Here is a 21,088-nt window from a genome sequence, read left to right as displayed (position 1 = left end):
TAGGGATTCTTACTTGCTTGGTAAGGGATGTGGTAGAGCAGAATTTGTAAAAAAAGTTCTGATTAGAGTCCAATATACAGCTAAGTTGAAAATCACTGATGGCCCGGTTTCAGTGTGCTTTGAGAAAAAATACTCATCTTAGACATCTAATCTTAACATCTTTCCCTTGCAGGTTGCAGCAATCTACAAGGATTCAAGTATTGGAAATCTTATAAACATAGTAATTGTAAAACTGGTAGTAATTCACAATGAACAGGTAAGAAACAGTTCTAAAATTGTAACTTATTTGTAGTAGGTCTTGGGTGGGTATATACATATAGCTCAGAAATGTTTTACAAATGAGACTTTTTAAGTTGATGTGGCACTTGAGTTGAAAAGGAGTGAGATTACCTTTTTTTATGATGGAAACAAAATGGAATGGATTATAGAAGAAGTGCCAATAATCATTGATTTAAAATTCTAAGGTTAAAACCTAAACATGTACTCTACTTATGACAGGACAAATGGTGCATTACTCTGGGTTGAAAATTCTATTTTTAAAGGATTTAAAATAAAATGATTTTTATAAGTAGTTTGATACTAAATATGGAATGATTACATTGTGAATATCAAGTTAGATTACATTAAACCATAATATTTTGAGTATTGCTAAATATGTTAGAGATGTGAGGGAAAGATGATGCAACTTCATTTGCATGTGAAAATGCTACATAATAAATTGTATGACAGAAGGCTGACATACTTGAAAGGAAAAGAGACCACGAATGTGTTGCTGTAATATTGAATTGCTTGCTTTTTGTATAGGAAGGACCAGTTATCAGTTTCAATGCAGCTACCACGTTGCGCAACTTTTGTTTATGGCAACAATCTCAGAACATTCTTGATGATGCTCACCCTTCCCACCATGACACTGCCATTCTTATCACTAGGTACTGTTTTAGAAATGACCCTTTTGACTTTATTCTTTCTTTCCTCTGATATTCATGACACTTCTTAGTACCTGAATACCAATAATACATATGCTCGTTCTGTGAGAATGTGTATTTTAAATGCACTGTTGAAATAAAGTTTTTTACTTTCTTTCAAATCAGAATACTACTTGATTCTTTAGGAAATGAATATTGTTAGGTTGTTCAGTCATGTTTGACCTCATCGGAATAATTTCTGCAATAGTATTATATTTCATAGTCAATTTAATTTCTGTATTATATTAGTGACAGAATAAGAGATCTTAGAAAAATATTTGGAAATTGACAGTTTTCAGAAATAAGCAAGTTTTGTTCATTCCCTGGCTCTTTCAGTCACTTAGAAAGAAGACCTTACAATTTATTTGTTTGCCTGCTTTTTTGGACTCACTGTATTAAAAATCTGTTCTTTATTTTGATGACCAATATATGTTATGACTGCTGCTTTTTTTAAGCTTTTCTCAAACCTAGTAGCTTCTGCTACTATAAGCTGATTATTCATTGTATAAACACCATAGCATATGTAAATTAATACTTTTGTTTTAATTATTTACCTTTTTAAATTTTATGTATTTATTTATAGAAGAGCTGGCGTGTAGGCCAGGGATGTGGCAGGTGAGAGGATTCACCAGAGACAGAGTGGGGAGCAGAATCTATTGAAATCCACTGTTTAGTGAAGCAGAAGGTGAGAGAGGTCTGCTGCACCCTCTATGGGTCAGCTCCCTGGCCAGGGATGGAACTCAAGTTCTAGAAGTGAGACTTAATTACCTAGGTCACCAGAGAGGCCCCACACTTTCATTTTAGCAACATTGATGCTTTCAGAATATTTAGACCTTAGAATACTTTAGACTTGGGGGTCAAACACTTAATCAGTTTCAGGAACCCTGATATGAAAATCTTTAATCTGTATAAAATAATTGACAATTAGTACATGTGCTTTTTTTTTTTTTTTTCAGTTTTCAGAACTGAAGCAGAATTGACTTCATTTTTATATATAGTATTCTGTCATTAATCCAGGTTCTTCCCTGGATTGTTTTTAAAGCCAAACAAGAAAGATTTATGAGAAGAGAGTAAAGATGGAGAGAAAAAAAGGTTCTAAGAGGAAAGCATAAGGAAAGACAAATGAAATATCAAATTGAATAGTGAGGTACTAAGTAATGAGTAATCAAACAGTTCGTTCAAATTGGCAACATGAGAACATTATTATTTAGCAGCAGATGATAGTAGAACTCATGATGATATTGAAACATCAAGAAAGGATTATGGTGGAACATTATAAGTGCCTTGGTGGTGGGTATGGTGTGATAACATACATATGTAGAGGTGTGAATTTATACTCTTAGAACAGATACAGTGTTGGATATCAAAATAATCTTAGTCAATATAATTTTTAAAAAATGATATTATATTGCACATAGTACATAAATGAAGGCAGAAATGTGAAAAATACACTTAGAAAGATTTTCTATGAATTTGGTCAAAGCTTTGGTTATACTAAGACATTTCTATATACCACTGTTGCTAATTGATATGCACAAGTGGTGTATTTCTCTAGGTTTAAACTTACTGAAAACTTAATAAGAGATTGTTTTTGGAAATCAAATTTGTTGTAATGGCCACACCATAGTTGAAGATCCTTTATCCTTGCTTTGGATTGTTGCAAAATTATTTTCTGAAAATTCTTCATAATAAATTTTTTGTTTTAAGGGAAGACATTTGTGGAGCCAGAGAAAAATGTGATACATTAGGTAAGTTATTTTGGAAATGAAACTAGCCTATATAACTGCTTCCTAAATTAGTTAAATAACATTTGGGCTGTCTTTTATTTTACCTTTTAATCATTAAAATTAGTCATCTTCATTGATCCCAGTTACCACTTTTGTTGAATTTGCATCTATAACATTTAAGAAGAATAAAGACTAATATTTATGAGCACGTTATTGGATTTCAGTTGTGATGCAAATCATGATATATTTTAAAGTGGGTGTTGTGTATTTTTGGTCTATATAAAATAATGTTTATTAACCTATAAGCAAAATGATTGAGCAAATAGTCATGAACTTACCACCAGATTTAAGAAGAAGGACTTATCACTCCCCTTGATGGCCTTGCTACATCCTTACCAGATCCCTTGTTTCCCTACTTCCCCTTTGTATTATGCTTCTCCTTGCTTTCTTCTGCCTTTCTCTGGGTATCAAGTTTCATTTTCTAAAGATTTATTTATTTATTTACACATACAAGAACTGGGCTGCAGGCTAGATGTGTGTGTGTGGGGGGGGGGGGAGTGGAGGGGGAAGAGGATTCCCCAGAGACAGGGTGGGGAGTAGAACAGGTGGCTCCACTAAGTCCACTGCTGAGGGGAGCAGTGGGTGAGACAGGAGAGGCCTGCTGTGCCATGTGGGGGGGGGTTAATTGCCCTCATCCCAGAGCAATGACAACCTGAGACTTAACCCCTGTGCTACAAGGGGGGCCCTGAGTATCAAGTTTTAAGCATGAATTTTCTTAATTACATTTTTTCCTTTTTAGGTTGAAAATGTTATCTATAATTTTATACTGTTTTTGAGGATACTATGGCATTTTACTAGAAACATTAAAATTAACTTTGTGTAAAGCTGTCTCCTAAAAAGCAGTATTTTTAATTTATGTCATTGAAACTTTGACTTCCTCCTGACTTACATGTTGTTGTCCACAGTTTTATTTCCATAATTTTGCAAACCTTACTATAGGATGTTTTGTGTATAATATTTAAGTTTGTGCTTATGTTTACATTTTTCATAATTTCTTCTATACCTCCAGTCTTATGTCTAAAGGAATTTTCCTTCCCATGCATTACATCCTTTAAATATTCTTTTATTGAAATTAGTGAAAAATTTTCTATATTATTTTTTTCTGGAAATAACTTTACTGGGTCACAATTCTAGATTGACAGTTATTTTCTCTCAGGATTTTAAGTATATTATTTCATTATCTCCTGATTTTTGCCCTTGAAAAACAAGTAGTGAATATAGTTGAAGAATCTCTGGAGATCTTTTATTCTCGCTCATGTAAAGATCCTCTCTTGTTCTTGGATATAAGGCAGTTTTATTAAAATTGTACCTTAATCTAGATCTGTTTATATTTTCTGCTTGGGGTATTTGTAACTTCTCTATGTATTGATATATTTAAACAGTTCTGAAAACTTCCCACTGTTAGAATTTTTAAAAAATTTTATTTTTATTTGGTTAGTCTCTCTTGTGTGACCCTGATTATATTTGCGCTAGATTGCTTATCTTGTTATCCCTGCTTTCATTTATTTTTCTCTTACTGCTTCATTCAAATAGATATGATACATAGTCATAGTTTTTCTCTTTGTGTCTAATTGAATATTTTACTTATCCTTTGAACTTTCCATTTTGATACATGTTTTCAATTTAAAAGTTCCTGCTCCATTCTTACTGAAAGTCTATTCTTTGAATGTGTTTACTTTTTAAATATACTTTATATCTGTAATTATTCATTGTGCTTAAAAATTTTCATATGAAGTATTTATTAAGGCTACAATGGTTTACACTGCTGTATATAATTTATTTTATTTAATTATTATTATTATTATTATTATTATTATTTTTAAGATTTATTTATTTATTCATACAGAACTTGGGTACAGGCCAGAGATGCGGAGGGTGAGAGGATTCACCAGAGACAGAGCGGGAAGCAGAACAGGCAGATCTACGAAGTACACTGCTGAGGGGAGCAGCGGGCGGGTCAGGAGAGGTCTGCCACGCTATGTGGTCACCTCCGGGGCAGGCGGGGATCGAACTCATGCGGAAGTGGCTTTAGTTTCTCAGTGCAGAGGTTTAACCCGCTGCGCCACCAGAGAGGGCCTAATTATTATTTTTAAGATTTATTTATACACACAGAACTTGGGTACAGGCCAGAGGTGCAGGGGCAGTGAGAGGATTCACCAGAGACTGAGTGGGGAGCAGAACAGGCAGATGGACAAAGTACACTGCTGGGGCAAGCAGTGTGTGGGTCAGGAGAGGTCTGCCACTGAAGTGACTTTAGCTTCTTAGTGCTGTGCTTTAACCCTTCTACGCCACCAGGGAGGGTCCTATTTAATTATTTTTAATTGCCTTAACCAAGCCACCTGTACCTGTACCCCATCTGCCTCAGTACCCCATTCCTTCAACCCTTCCTCCTATTCCCTGTGGCTCCCTTCTTTTTATTGCAAGTTCAAATTTTCACTTTTGTTGTTCTTTTTGTTTGCCTATGATCTACAAACAGTGACAGTTTCACTTCTTTTCCAGTTTAGATTAGACACCCAATTGATGTCTTCTTCATGTCTAAGTGCTTCAGCTATGAGCTCCAGAACTATATTGAATAGCTGTGCTGATAGGAGATATCCTATCTTGTTGCTGATCTTAGTGGAAATGCTTTCAGCTTTTCACTATCAAGTATGATACTAACTTTAGCTTTGTCATATATGGCTTGTGTAATGTACTAGTTCCATTCATTCCCATTTTGGGGAGAGTTTTTATCATAGATGAATGTTGGATTTTGTCAAATGCTTTGCTGGCATTTGTTGAGATAATCTTGTGATTTTTGTCTTCCTTTTTGCTGATCTGATGGTTGAAGGTGATTGATTTATGTAGGTTGAACCTGTAGTCTTGAAGCCAATTTGATCAGGGTAGATATTTGATATGTTGTATTCCATTTCTAGGTTTTTTTCTTTTAAGAATGTTTGCTTCTGCATTCATTGGTGAAATTGTTCTATAATTTTTGTTTTTTTTGTAATACCTTTGCTTGGTTTTGGGGTCAAGGTAATGTTGGTCTCAGAACATATTGGGGAGATTTCCTTCAACTTTAATTTTCTTGAAGAAAGTGTGTAAGGTAGGTATTGTATCATCTTTATAGATTTGGTAGGCCTCACTGGTGAAGCCAACTGGCCCTGTAATTTTGTTCTTGGGGAAGCTTTTTATTACTTTTAGAGTATCAGCACTTGTGATTGGACTGTTTATATCGCTTATTTCATCCTGGTTCAGTCTTAGAAGTTATATGAGTTTAAGAACTTGTCCATTTCTTGTCCATTTCTTGTAGGTTATTCAGTTTGTATGGAGGCTTATAATAAACACTTATTACTGTGTATTTCTGCAGTATCTATTGTAATTTTACATCTTTCATTTCTGAATCTATTAATTTGGGTTTTCTGTCTTTTGTAAGAATAGCTAATGGCTTGTCAATTTTGTTTATTTTGTTGAAGAACAGACTCTTGATTTCACTAATATTTTGGACTATCTTTTGTTTTCTAATTATTTCTGCTCTGATTTTTTTTTAAAGATTTATTCATACAGAACTGGGGTACAGGCCAGAGATGCGGAGGGTAAGAGGATTCACCAGAGACAGAGTGGGGAGCAGAACAGGCAGATCAACAAAGTACACTGCTGAGGGGAGCAGTGGGCAGGTCAGGAGAGGTCTGCCATGCCATGTGGTCACCTCCAGGGCAGGTGGGAATCGAACTCATGCGGAAGTGGCTTAAGCTTCTTAGTGCTGTGCTTTAACCTGTTGCGCCACCAGGGAGGGCTTTTGCTCTGATTTTTTTTATTTTTGGCCCCCTACTGGATTTTGTGGTTCCTTTATGAGTTTCTTTAACTGCAAAATTAGATTGTTAAATTGGGATCTCTCTTGTTCTTTTAATTGGGACTGTATCTTTATGAATGTTCTACATTCCACATAATTCTGTTTTTAAAGTACCCCATAGGGGGTGATAGCTTGTCTCTCCATTTTTCAGGCATCTCTAGATAGTTTTTCTTTTTTAATCTCTTCTTTGATTTCTCCCAATGTACATAAATCACAGTGACATTTAGAAAAATGAACTGTGAAAATAAAAGCATTCTTATATCTTTTGTTAAGGGTCATGATGATAATGGTGCTGATATATGAGCATTTACTTTGTATTAGGTACTATATTGAAGCTTTACATGACTTAACCTATTTATTATTTATAACAAACTTAGTAAGTAACAGCAACTATTATTGTGATTTTTATAAGTAAGGATAAATAATTTGCTCACAGATACACAACTATTGTACAAGTACTAATAATTTGTGTTCTCATCTAAAACATGTGGAAATACAAACTGAGGATAGTTAGTAATGACAAAAATGGATGGTATTGGGAGTAATTATTATGTTTCTTGCTCTATCTCTTTTTGTAATCATTGCTGTCCTAGCCTCCAAGCATTTTTATATAGTATGTTGACAATCACATGTATTTCAAGGTGGCAAGATTGAGGAACTTGCAGCTTCTTACACTCCCAGACACAGGGCCCTGTATCAAGTTTGGACTCATACTACTTTATTCTCCTTTTGACCACTTTTAAAAAATCCTTGAATATGCTTGAATGAACCTAGGTATCAGCTAAATCCTTAGTACCATAATGGCAGACATTCATGTTAATTTTTATTGATCTTGCCTGAATTCAATGTTTGAATTCAGTCATATGCAGTGAATATTTTCATACACCTGTTAGGTAAATAAATGTTCAGTTTAGAATTAGTCTATCTGCAAGCATGAAACATAAAATTTGGGTGTTATGGAGTCAATGATATGTTTCAAAAGCCTGGACATTTCTGAAAAAGAATATGTTGTGGTTAAGCCACTAGGCAAATTGAAAATTCTAATGAAATTATGGGAACTACAGGTTATTCAGAAAAATATATGCATTGAATTTTAGCTCAGTTTTAAAAGGAGTAATACAAAATTGACTAAGAATTACACATAGAATTTTAGAATCTTAAGGAAAACAGTCATTCCTTCATACTTCAACAGAGAAATATGAAAGACTATCTTCCTTTCTCATTTTTTCCTTGCTTGCTTTTGCTTTTGGTCTTTATTCTAGCTATGAAAAAAAAAAAAAAAAAAAAAAAAAAGCTCTTATGGGGGAGGGAAGAACTTTGCCCAAGACATTTGTTTCAAGGTAATAAGAAAAGTGTCAACTCTTCCCCTTCTGTTAAACAGTATTGATGAATTAACTGCTCACTGCTTTTACATTCCTTAGTTTAACTTTTGTTTTAAAGCACAACAAAGATATTCCAATTGTTAGAAAATCTACCTTAAATGCTAAGAAAGTACCAGTTTTTTTTAATCCTAACTAATAGGATTACTCTTCACTTTTTCTTTTTGACACATGGTTGAACTATATTAGACAAATTGACAAAAAAATTCGTTTTGATTTTTGTCTTGGATTGTGTAACTTTGTTCTTTTTTCCTTCACCTTATAAAGTATCTTTGCAGTATAAACAGCCAAACTCTGCATTCATCCTAGTATTTCCAATGGCAAATGCTTTAAAAATAATTCCTCTATGCTTTTGGTATATTTCCCAGTTTGAAATGCAAATGTAAAATTTTTCAGGGTTAGCGGAACTAGGGACCCTGTGTGACCCTCTGCGGAGCTGCTCTATTAGTGAAGAAAACGGACTCAGCGCCGCCTTCACCATAGCCCACGAACTTGGTCATGTGTAAGTGCCTTTCATCACCTCCATGCTGTGCCTTTAGTTTTTCAGAATGCTTGAAATTCCCTCTCCATTTGAATCATTAGCGCCTTTATTTCTTTTTAAAATATTAGTGTAAATTTCATCCTTGAAATGCTAACTCTGGCTCTTTTGTGATCTAGGTCAGGTCAGACAGGCTGCACAGAACAACAGACTAAGCAAAGAACTAGAACTTGGGGATTCTTTTATTTCCTTACTGTATTGGATTCCATGACAAGCACTTCTGGCCTCTATCCCTTGTTATCCTATACGTGATCAGGTACTGTCCTCTGCCACCTTACGGGAGGGCCTAAGGGGCTCCTTGTTTTAGGGAACACCCCAAATATTTGTATTACCAACTCATATTTTCTTGCTGGTAAAGCTCAGAGCCCAAGTGTAGAATGAAACCTGTGCAAATTTCTTAAAAGATGTTTTCAGAAATATTTTCCCCACATCCCTAGTTGTTTTTGGTAAATATTTGGGATTCTCCAAATCTTTTTAATAATGATCCTGCATTATTAAAAATTCTGCTGATATTGTATGCTCTAAGATTTGAGGATGCAATTTTTTGGGGTGCCCTTGGAGTTCCACTGGAAATTTAGAAACACCTAGTAACTCATTATATTTCCCAAATGTGCACCTAGTACTCCATGGGTTCTTGGTTTTCTGATAATAAGGAATGGGGGCTATAGAGGCCTTGCTTAGTGTGGTTATATTTGACATAACTAATAGCTGGGAGAATTCAAGTGAAGGTCATTTTTCACTAAACTGGTGACGCTTCACTTCCCTTTCAGCATAGTTGTTTGTCATGGCCACCAGCAAAGTAGACACTTCAATTTTTTAGTTGCTTGTTGTAGTGGGGGCAGGGTTAGGAACAGACCTGAAGACTAGGTATATTGTAGTGATAGCTAGAAGCCATCATTTTCTAGGTTTCCAGACTGAGAACCAGTGTAAGGCTATTCTTACAGTGTATCATTGAAGACTTCTACCTGAGAAACTACTTAGGTGTCTTTAGAATATGGGTAAGTAGCTTAATTAAAATACTAATTTTTAAATACAAATTTCAGCTGCCTAGCTCCTGAATCAGCTGGTACCAGTGTTGTTTACATTTTGTATTTTCCTGTTAAAAGCACCAAAGGTATGCCCTCAAGACCTGATGTACAGGGTCATTATCACCCCCCACCCACCACCCCCATCTCATCGGTTTAATAACAATGGGAAACCCCCAAAACAGAAAACTGAGGTATCAGGGAAAAGGCCCATGGCTCAGGGACACTGACATCCCCCCTCATGGTGCTAGATCTGGCCTTAGGGCTCTTTAAGTGGGGGGTGGGGGGAGGATGTGGGGCAGGGACAGCCATGTCTTGGGGGATCCATCGGTCACCAGGGTCAAGGACCTCTTCTGGGGTGTGCTGACACCTGCATTCTCTGGTTTTTGTCTAGCTGGCCAGAGATGGAGGCCTTGGAGAAGTCATGACTCTCAGCCAACGGGACCTAGTGAATAGCAGGGTGTGGTCACCCAAGTGCTCCACACCTGTCTAGTGATAGTTGTAGAGACCAGAGTGCTGTACCCAGCACACATCTCCAGGTTCAGGTGTTTCCATGGCTACTGTCTGGTCTGGTCTTACTTGCCAGTACCTTTGGATCCTTGCTGGCCCTCATTCTTACCCTGCAAGGATACTAGCCTGCAAACCCCCAGTGCCTCTGAAGTAGACTTGGCCCTAGGTCACTACTGCCTAACTATTGCTGACAACTCCACCTGCACTCCCAACCCCATTTACCAAGGTAGCTGCAGGGGCCAAGTGTGGGGGTTAGTCCCCCTGGCCCTGCTCCTCCAGGACTTGCTCCCAGCCACTGGCTCAGTGAGGCTGAGCTGATCCTATGAGCCAATCTCAGTGTTCCTTTTAAACCTCCAAACATTTGTTGCTGATAAGCTACTTAATATCATTGCTTTTGTGAAAACTTGATTGCATTTCAGGAATGTGTTCTGTTATCACTCAATAATTATAAATGAGTTCTCAGGCTGTGTCATTTAAATAGATGCTTTTGAATCCTGGGGAATCAGGGAAGAGGTTCTGATAACAGTTGAGTCAGTAGCCTATAAGTGAGTGTGTATCACCTTTACCTAACCTCTGCACACACAGCTCCTAAAATATACACTTTGAAACCTGCAGTTATTTTTATGGGTTATTTCTTTCTTTTCTTTTTTCTTTTTTTTAAGATGTATTTATTTATACATCTAGAGCTGGGGTACCAAGCCAGAGGTGAAGGGGTGGTGAGACACTTAACAAGAGACAGACTGGGGAACAGAATAGGCAGATCTATGAAGTACACTGCTGAGAGGAGCAGTGGGCTGGTCAGGAGAGGTCTGCCTTGCCATGTGGATCACCTCCAGGGCTGGGGATTGAATTCGCACTGAAGTGGCTGCACTGAAGTGGCTGCCGCTGCTAACTTGCAGTTCTGTGCCTTAACCCTTGCACCACCAGGGAGGGCCCTTCATGGGTTATTTCTATGCAGGTATTTTTATGTTGTGTCCTTATTGTTGCAGGTAAGCTGGAATCCAATTATTTTTATTATTAAGAATTAGATATCACATCAGCAGGTTGTGCTAGTGGTCTAGGTTATAACTTAAAGAATATGTTCTTCCAAACATGAAGGTGACCCTAGATTTATATTACTTGAAGGAGAAATCGAAAGTATAAATTCTGCTGTCTGTATCTTACATTATAAATATAAGATGTTACTAATGTTGTACATATATCTTGGTATTCTTAAATGCTTATTTTTGTTTTTAGATTTAATGTTCCACATGATGATAGTTTTAAATGTAAGGAATCTGGAATTAAACATCAATATCATGTAATGGCTCCAACATTAAATTACCACACAAGTCCTTGGACCTGGTCAAAATGCAGTCAGAAATATATCACTGAATTCCTTGAGTAAGTCTAAATTTATGAAGCTTGATTTTTCCTCATTTTATTTTTTTCCAATTGTATTAATTTGCCAATTAATGACAAAAGTGTGTGATTTGGGGAGTATAGCTCACAAATGTGCCCTGTGTCCATGCTTCTACATGTGCTTTTGCATCTCTTCTCCTCAGAGCACCAGCATATGTTACTTCACTTATACAGTGGGGCATTTACTTGATTATAAAATTTAATATTTGTATGTTTCTTTAAAGTGCTTCTATTTGTTTTGTTTTTCATGATCTCAATTTAAATTAACAGTCATACAAATTTTTCTTTTTTCTTCTGACTTTTTTTTTTTTAAATATTTATTTATTTATTTGTACAGAACTGGGTTACAGGCCAGAGATGCGGAGGGTGAGAGAATTCACCAGAGACAGAGCGGGGAGCAGAACAGGCAGATCGACGAAGTACACTGCTGAGGGGAGCAGCGGGCGGGTCAGGACAGGAGAGGTCTGCCACACTATGTGGTCACCTCCGGGGCAGGCAGGAATCGAAGTCATGCAGAAGTGGCTTTAGCTTCTTTGTGCTGTGCTTTAACCCGCTGCGCCACCAGGGAGGGCCATGACTTACTTTTCTAAACATAATCCCTTCCAGCTCTATCCAGGTTGCTGCAAGTGACATGAGTTTATCTTTTTAATGGCTGAGTAATATTCCAGTGTGTGTGTGTGTGTGTGTGTGTGTGTGTGTGTGTGTGTACATACACATAACACATATTTTTGATCCACTCATATGTTTTTGTGCAATTAGGTTGTTTTCATATCTTACCTATTGTAAATAGTGCTGCAATAAACATAGGAGCAGGTTTCCTTTCGAATTAATGTTTTTGCATCTTTTGGGTAGATTCTCACGTGTGAGGCAATATCTCATTGTGATTTTGATTGGCATTTTCATCATTATAAGTGATCTTAAACATGTTTTCATATATACCTATTGGCCATTTGCATTTCCTCTTTAAAGAAGTGTCTTTTTAGCTCTTATGCCCATTTTTTGACGTGTAGAATCCCTCTTTTTATGACAACAAAGGGAACAAATGAAGCCATGCTTTGAATTACATATATTCATAAACATGTCACAACAGTGATCCTTGCATGGGGACTTGATTTAAAAGCACGTCACACAGTCGCTGATCTACATATGATTATATATATCAGTAACTTTGCTCAATGGCTAGCCAAGGTACTGATTTAAAATACCACTGGTTGTGGTTATTTTGGGGAGGGGGGTAACATGATTCTCTCCAAGGGAAAATTAAAGTTACCTGTTCTTTTTATTTGGATAGAATTTAATATGTTCTTGTAGCCAGTATAGGCTAAAAAAAAAACATTTTGACTGTAATGGAACAAAGTGTTGGTTTGAATTCTCTTGGAACTGTTGAACATTTTTTACCAAGTAGACTGGTAATTTCAACAAACTAGGAGTAACAAATATACCTTTCCTCTTGCATTTATCACCTTTAAAATCCTTTAAATATTGCATATAATATATTCTATTGGCAGTTTACAGGGTACGAGTTACCACTCTGAATTTACAGATGTATAGACTTAGATTTAGAGAGATTAAATAACTTCCTCAGAGCCATGTATGCTGGGAATTGAATTGGTGGAACCAAACTGCAAGCTCCCAGTGGTGGCATTCTTGACTGTTTTGCAGTCCTTGAGAAACCTCTTTCAGGTGGAGACAGTACTTTAGAGCTTCATTTGTTTTGTTGTTGTTTTCTGAAATGGATTAAAAAAAATTTTTACATTTCAACAATTTGGACATTATTGCATAACAAAGTGGCACAAAAGTGTGGTGTGATCAACATTACACATTTCATAAATTTTATTCTGATGGTTTAATGTTTTTTTTTTGTCTTTTTTAAATTGCAATCTTCAAAGTGACTATAGTGATCAAATAAGAACAAGCAAATAAGATATTCTTTAATAACTGGAGATTTTTGTTATCTTTGATAAGTTGGTTTTAAAATTATGAGAAGATACTGATACTCTCTTTGACAGTGCAGAACTACAGAAAATGTCCTAAAGAATCTTATACTGAAATGCATTTAAATTTGGAGAGAGGGAAGGAATTATAGTTCATGTGCAATTCAGTGGATTTTCAGCTATGTATATATTCACGATAATTGTATTTTCTGTTATTGGTAAAGTACTGGTCATGGAGAATGCCTCCTTGACAAGCCAAATGGGAGAATTTATGATTTGTCTTCACAACTTCCTGGATTAATATATGATGTAAACAAGCAGTGTGAACTGATGTTTGGCCCTGGATCACAAGTGTGTCCCTATTTGGTAAGAAAAATTATTCTTATTTGAAAATACCACAAAGTTGTAGTTAGAATGTGTGTCCATTGAATAGAGGGTTGAGAACTAAATATATCTTGAAAGTTATTCTTAGAAAAAGTTATTGTTTGTCAGAAAGTTATATCTTAGAAAAAGTTATTGTTTGTCAGAAAGAGTTCTTTTTTAAAAAGGGAAACTAAAATTGAGTGCTTTTTAAATGTTAGGTACTATTGTTTGGTACTTAAAAATTAACTTTTGTTAACTCTTACAAAATCCTAGAAAGTATTCCCATTTAGAAAATAAAGTCACAGAAAACTAAAAATTTTTGATGTTACTGAAGTTTAATGCATTCAATTAGTCTTTTCAAAGAATATTAATTTGGGCATGGGCGGGGAAGACTATAAATGTTTTGATAATGAGCCCTTGTGAATGGCCCCAGGAATCCAATGTATACTATATTTTAACACACATATATTTGAATCCAAAGATATAAAAGTTGGGGTATATTGTTGAGTTTTTCTTAGGTTTTCTTTTTTACTCTATGACTTACTTTCAGGATTTTTCACAAGTTAGAAACTTTAAATTTTTAGTGAAATAGCTGATTTAGCTTGCTTGCTAAATCTTTAATCATGATTTTGTTTATTTGGCGGTAGATTTAGGATTGAGTTTGGGTAAATGTCATTGTTTGGGTGCATCCATGCCCTGTTTTCCCAGGTAGAGTAGTCATTCCTTTCTCTATCCCTGGACAAAAGTTTGCCATTTGTTTACTACAGCTCCATAGCTTTAAGCTAGGAATGCAACTTCATTTATACCTTTAAATATAGGTATATTCCCAGTGTTTAGTTCAATATTTTCCACATAATCATGCCACATAATAAAAACTACTGAATGTTGAATGAATGAATGAAAAAAAATTTTTTTGAAGATTTATTTATTTGTGCATACAGAACTGGGGTACAGGCCAGAGATGCAGAGGGTGAGAGGATTCACCAGAGACAGAATGGGGAGCTGAACAGGCAGATCAACAAAGTACACTGCCGAGGGGAGCAGTGGGCGGGTCAGGAGAGGTCTGCCATGCCATGTGGTCACCTCCAGGGCAGGCGGGAATCGAACTCATGAGGAAGTGGCTTTAGTTTCTCAGTGCTGCGCTTTAACCTGCTGTGCCACCAGGGAGGGCCAGAATGAAAGTTATTAAACAATGAGCACAGTGATATAAAAACCACAGTGACTATCACTCTTAAAATCTTAAATGTCTACGGCCTCCCTGGTGTTATAGCGGTTAAGTTTCAGCACTGTCAGGTTAAGTTTCAGCACTGTCATTACACTATTGCCATCCACCTCTTCCTGAGTTTGACCCTCGGTCAGAGAACTGACCTTCTTGGTGAAGCTCTCCTGTCTGACCAGCTACTCCTCTCAGCAGTGTATTTCAGTAGATCCACCTGTTCTGCTTCCCACTCTTTCTCTTGGTGAGTCCTCTTATCCCTGGTACCTCTAGCCAACACCCCAGTTTTTGTATGCATAAATGAACAAAAATAAATCTTTAGAAAATATTAAATTTATAATCCTGAATTTTAATAAGCCTTTAGACATTTAGTATATTGGAAGATTTACTTTATAACTGTTTATTATAAAAGATGCATTTCTTTCCTATCTGATTTAAACACTAAGTAAACTCTGAATTTAAATTCAGAGAAAGGAAGAAATTACTTATAGTTCCTGTGCAACTCAGTGGATTTTCAGCTTAGAAGTCTTTGTTCAGAAGTTGAAAGTCTGCATTATATCCACAAAAGAGGAAGCCAGTATACATTATACAGTATTTTTATGCACATTATTCATAGTATTGGATCAAAAGGGGCTTTTGGAAACTTTGTGAATAACATTAACTAACAAAAAGCCTTTTAGAAACTATCTTAAAAAGAGAAACAAAGATCTCACATAACTTTAAGTATTTCCATTCTGATTTCTCTCTCATTGTTAAAGGTAGGATGACTATCCCAAAGTTTTTCAAAATGAAAGACTGCTGTTTTATGTTCTTAGAAGAAAATTGATAGCTAGAACCTTGAAAAGATTTCTACGGATTATTTCTGGCTTTGTTTGGGAAGCCAGGCTGGACTTAGGAACCCTATATATATTATATGGAGTTGGTCTGGTGCTGTAGCATAGTTTTCACGCCTGCCCACCACCTTTGTCACTCTGCAGAAGCAGTGCAGACGTCTCTGGTGCACGAGCGCGGAGGGCGTCCACAAGGGCTGTCGCACTCAGCACATGCCGCTGGCAGATGGGACCAGCTGTGGCCCTGGGATGGTAGGTTTCCTCCAAGGGTGAGTCGGGCATCAAGATAGTCCACCGATGGAATAGTTCTGCGTTTCAGCATGCTTCATGACTCCCTGCCAGCTTGTTTCCTGCCAGTTGAATTAATGTCACTGCCTATGTGAATAGTATCTTGTCAGTGAGTTACATCTTTAATTTTATTCCTTTTCAAGATCAAGCAGATGAAGATTAAAATTCTCTGTAGTTATTAAACAACTAAATATATGGGTTTTTAGTAATCTCACTATGTAATTAGTCTTGTCATTAAAAATGAGTATAGACATAGAATTCCTAATATTCAGTAAAAAACCCAAATTCAAGATGGATTGCCTACATTACCTTGCCTAACATTCAGTCAACCATAATTGAAAGTTTTGTGATCTGTTTAGATTTTTATTGTTTCTAAAAGTATTAAAATGCGTTATACCTCTACAATAAGCTGTTTGTGATATCATATCTTTATCATTCTAACACCAGAGATTCACCTACATTTGCCAGTATGATGGTGAGAGATGGGGTCCATTGTGATAATGAAACATGCGTGAGGGTGAAGGCCAGTGTACTTGGTGCCCTTTCATGAAGTCAGCTTCTTTTGTCCTTAGTGGCTTGTGCTATGGGCACTGCCTAAGTTTCATCTCTTAGACACCTCTGAAATACCACACTGTCAAGGAAGGTTTCTTTGGTAGTGAGTTGACTACTGCTGTCATTTTGTTGACTTCACATTAGGTAACATCAGTTCACTGCCTGAATTTGTATCTTTCTAACCATTGCATCATTGAAATATTTGTACCAGCTACTGGTTTTCGCTTGATTCACTTTTCCATGAATATTGCATCAAAAATGAATTGATTTATTGTCTGAAGTTTTTACAGTAACTGAAGTACTCATCGAAATGGTCTAGCACTCAGGATACTTTTTTTTTATTTTAGCATCAACATTCTAGTAGCTGTCAGTTAATAGATTTAAGGTCAAACTGGATTTTTTAATTTGCTATTTAATTTTTAAAAGTTTGTATTTTTGAAGATAACAATTATTAGAAGAACTTGGTTTTCTCTTTGTTACCAATCATAGTAACTTAGTGACTTTTTTGGGGGGGGGTGTGGAATGGGGTTGGCATTTGTGAGGGTGAGTAGAAAAAAATCTTGAGTTTCAATCTTGATAATGCTGATATTAGCCTATGAGGTAGACTTGCTCCAGAATACTCACCTGATTTCAATTCTCAGGTTGGGCCTTAATCCTTGCCTTAGAAAATTTTCCAATAATTATATACCCTGGATGTGATGATTGCATGTAGCTAAAATAATGATTGCTATATTTACAGTTATCAAGAGGCATACTATTAATAATTCATTGAACAGAACTTAATTCAGTTTGAGCATAAACATGATTTTTTTCAATGCAATATTCAGCCTTAAAAGAAAGGAAATTTTGACACATGTTATAATGTGTGTGGACATTGAGGACATTATGTTACATGAAATTAGTCTAAAAACAGTAAAGACTATATGATGACAGAAGTTAACAATATATCTAGATACACGAACCCATAGAAAGATGTGTTGAGAAGAGGAGCAAGTGGGAGTTGTTTAATGGGTACAGAGTTCCAGTTTGGGAAGAATGAAAAAAGTTCTGTGGAAGGATGGTATAATGATTACACTTAATGTCACCCATCTATACCCTTAAAAATAGCTGATAGTAAATTTGATATAATGTATGCTCTACCACAGTTAAAAATAAAGCAATTTAAGATGATTTTAAATTGTTAATGTTTGTAAATAAAAATTTCCTTGGTCAGAATCCTGTATAGCTTCTGAATGGTTACTCTACATTTTTGTATTCATCTCTGAGAGAGATTCTGGCCAGGTAGACAGGGCAGAGGCCCCACGGAGAATGAAAGGTCACAAAGGAAAAAATACAGAAAAATGAGAATTTATAGGTCTTATATCTATGAGTAGGAGAACCCCCTCCCAAAATGCTTGTTAGGGAAAAATCAAGTGGGAAGGGGTGATGAACCCTCATTTTGGGCTGAGTGCTGATCTCAACAAGCTTCCTGCATTTTAGTAACCTGTGGGTTAATTACCAAGCTACCTCCCCTCAGGTATTCAATAGATTGAGGCCCTTTAATGTGCTTTATTTGGTCTAAAAGATCTTAGAAATGAGCATTTCTGAGGTACCTGTTTTTGGATTCCCACTCCTTGCCTCTGTAGGGAGCTGACTTCTTTCCTATCACTAAATAATCTTTAATACTTACTCCTTGTGGCCCATGCCCTCAGTTTTTGTGGCACAGGACAAGAATTCACTAACACACTGACCACATCCTCACAGACCGATGGCAGCTAGTTCCTAAACCAGCATCAGAGAAATGTAAACCACTTTTTTCTCTGCTTTCCTGGAGAGGAGACAGGAATGGTAAAGAGGCAGGAGAAATGCGAATCACTGGGGTGATGTTTGAAGTAGTGAGAAGGGATGAGCATATCAAGTACACAGCGGGGTCGTGCATTTTTCATAGTTACTCCAGGCCAAGGAGGAGGAGGAGTACAGGACACAAATGCTCTGGGGGAGGGAGAAGGGGTGTTGGGAGGTTGTGGGCAGATTTTTCTGTAAGTTCCCACTTTCTTGATCAAAGTAAGAAACAAAGTGATTATGCCACTTTGGATGAGATGGAGTAGAAAATTAGCACAGATAATGGGAGAGTGACACAAGCTATGCAACCTCTATCGACTGACATATTCCGGATAGAGACGGAAGTGCTCTGAAAAATCAGAATTTCCATGCTAACTTATGTTATGACCTTCCTTTTTTGTTTAATCATAATATTAAAATATTCTGAACAACCTTCAGCTTACAATTGGATTGCCTTAGCCACATAAGGCACTGCCTGGCCCAGATAGACAAGCACTACACCAGGGCGAGACATTTCTCTTGAAGTCAAAAGTGATCTTAAAATTGGCTGATTAATAAAAGCAGTTGGCTGTTATAGCAAAGTCAATATTAAGGGAGTACTGGAATATTTTCTTTTACTGCCTGGACTGAGGAGAACCCAAGTCTCATCACTCTACTACCCCACGTGGTCTTCTATTCAGTTTCTAAAGAACCACTCAAACTTTCTGCTATCTAAACTTTAGATATGGAAATTCACCCAAGTCCCCTATTCAGAGCTAATCAGGTTTTCTACTGTGTAGACTTTAAAGGAATTCTCTTAAGCTTTCTAATTGTTTTTTCAGGATTCTACTATCTTGTCTTTAGATAAGGAAATTAACCCATGTCTCCTATTCAGAGCTAATTAAGTTTTCTACCACTAGACTTCAAGGAAATTCCCTTAAACTTTCTAACTGGTTTTCAAAAGAACTTTACTGTAATTTGATTTAAAAAAATTTCCTCTTCCTGCCCTCACTTTCTTTACCCCCTAGGATGTCTGAATGAAAATGAAAGCCTTTAAGTAGTAGATAAGGTTTAAAGGACTTTATTTTGGTTAATCTTCACTGTGGTAAATATAGTAATATTAGTCTTAAACTTTGTGAATCCAGGTACCTGATTTAACCTTGATATATTGATTTAAAAAATGTTATATTCTCAACTAAAGGTCAAAAGGACCCCAGACTAAGAAAAAAGGTGATCGTGATCTCAGCCCATTTCATATGCTAATGTCATCCCACTGCTTGCTTGAAATGTATAAAATAAACTGCTGAAGGCAGAGCCAGAAGACTTACACTGAACTCCTATTCCTGATTCCCTTGTCTTCCTCCTGCCTGCTCCCCTTTTCTCCTTTTTCCCCCTTTTCTAGAAATCTCCATTCGCCCACGACACTCCCATCTTGAGACCCTGCCTGTTTTGCCCCCCAATAATCCGTGATTGGGGACAGAGTCTCCAACAGGAGTGTGATATCTTCACATGCTGTATCAATGGAATATTTATTTGCTTGTTTTAAAAAATAATTTTCATTTCACTCTTAGTTTTCCCCATAAATCTTCCCTCCACCACCAAAACTAGCTCTTAACAGAAAATCTAGCTTTTTGAAATTCATAGATCTTATAATTGCTCAGTAGGTACTCAGAAAATGTTTCTAAAGTGGTGTCAAATACAATCAGTTTTCTGAATTAATAGCATTTTGTTTTGAATTGTACATGTTGTGTTCTATTGATTGTTACGCTGCAATTATGCTTACTGTGATGTTCTGTTTTGATGCACAAGAATCGTGTCTTCTGTGCTGGTTTTGCAGCATTGCCACCACGGGCTGTGTGTCAGCAAGGAGATGGAAACACGCCCTGTGGATGGAGAATGGGGACCGTGGGGACCTTACAGCTCTTGTTCCAGAACATGTGGAGGTGGCATCAGAAGCACAACCAGGCTCTGTAATCGTCCCAAGTATGTCTTTTTTTTTTTTATTCCAAGTATGTCTTTTTTAAAAAATAGAACTGTAAATTAAGATTATTGCAAATCACCAAAAAGTAAACATCAATTTTATTCGTGTCTTTTGAGCTTTCCCATCTTGTGCTCAATGCTTGTCTCCTAGGCATATGTGCTGGCTCCGTGAATTTCTCTACCCAGGCCGCTGTGCCTTTGTTTTTTTGTCTCCTCCTTTACTTGGTAGCTAATGAAGGAGGGAGGGGTGCTGAAATGCAAAGACCCTCCATGACAGTCCTATTGTGCAAGGGAGGGTATTCCTGTGTAAAAATGACTGCTGCTTCTGCTTGACTCCACTTGCTCTCCAGAGCTAATACTCTCCATTTCTCACAGATTCCACACAGCAGGATCCAGTCTCTTTGCCATCTTCTCTGTGGTACACATAGTTCTCTCCCTCTGAGTCCCAGGAACAAAAGATTCAGGGTCTCCTTCACCCTCACTGCTATAGCCATATTCTGTGCACCTATACATATACTATTCCAATACCTACATGGGCATAGAGTTTTATTCCTTTCCAATAAAAAAATTCCCCTGCATGGTTGTGATCCACACTGTTCATACCTGCCCCATTTTTTTCCAGTTGCCCTGCCCTAGTGACAACCTTCTTACCTTCTTCCTGTTCTTCCCCATAGTAAGCCACCAACCTTAT

At 36.7% G+C, this 21,088-nt stretch overlaps 1 protein-coding gene across 1 annotated transcript in view; it reads left to right on the top strand.

Annotated features, from left to right (window-relative positions):
* ADAMTS20 (ADAM metallopeptidase with thrombospondin type 1 motif, 20) overlaps positions 1-21,088 on the top strand; it is a 158,918-nt gene that overhangs the window by 44,744 nt on the left and 93,086 nt on the right. Inside the window, exons 5-12 of the mRNA XM_004694783.2 lie at positions 173-256; positions 805-929; positions 2,673-2,713; positions 8,357-8,462; positions 11,270-11,416; positions 13,593-13,734; positions 15,925-16,029; positions 20,255-20,400. Coding sequence (XP_004694840.1) covers positions 173-256; positions 805-929; positions 2,673-2,713; positions 8,357-8,462; positions 11,270-11,416; positions 13,593-13,734; positions 15,925-16,029; positions 20,255-20,400 — 896 coding nt within the window. The remainder of the gene's footprint in view (positions 1-172; positions 257-804; positions 930-2,672; positions 2,714-8,356; positions 8,463-11,269; positions 11,417-13,592; positions 13,735-15,924; positions 16,030-20,254; positions 20,401-21,088) is intronic.

This window comes from Condylura cristata, unplaced genomic scaffold (genome assembly GCF_000260355.1).
Source record: "Condylura cristata isolate star-nosed mole 26May11 unplaced genomic scaffold, ConCri1.0 scaffold00047, whole genome shotgun sequence".
NCBI classification, from domain to species: domain Eukaryota; kingdom Metazoa; phylum Chordata; class Mammalia; order Eulipotyphla; family Talpidae; genus Condylura; species Condylura cristata.
Note: the sequence above shows the minus strand (reverse complement) of the source record. Positions and strands in the feature narration are given on the sequence as shown.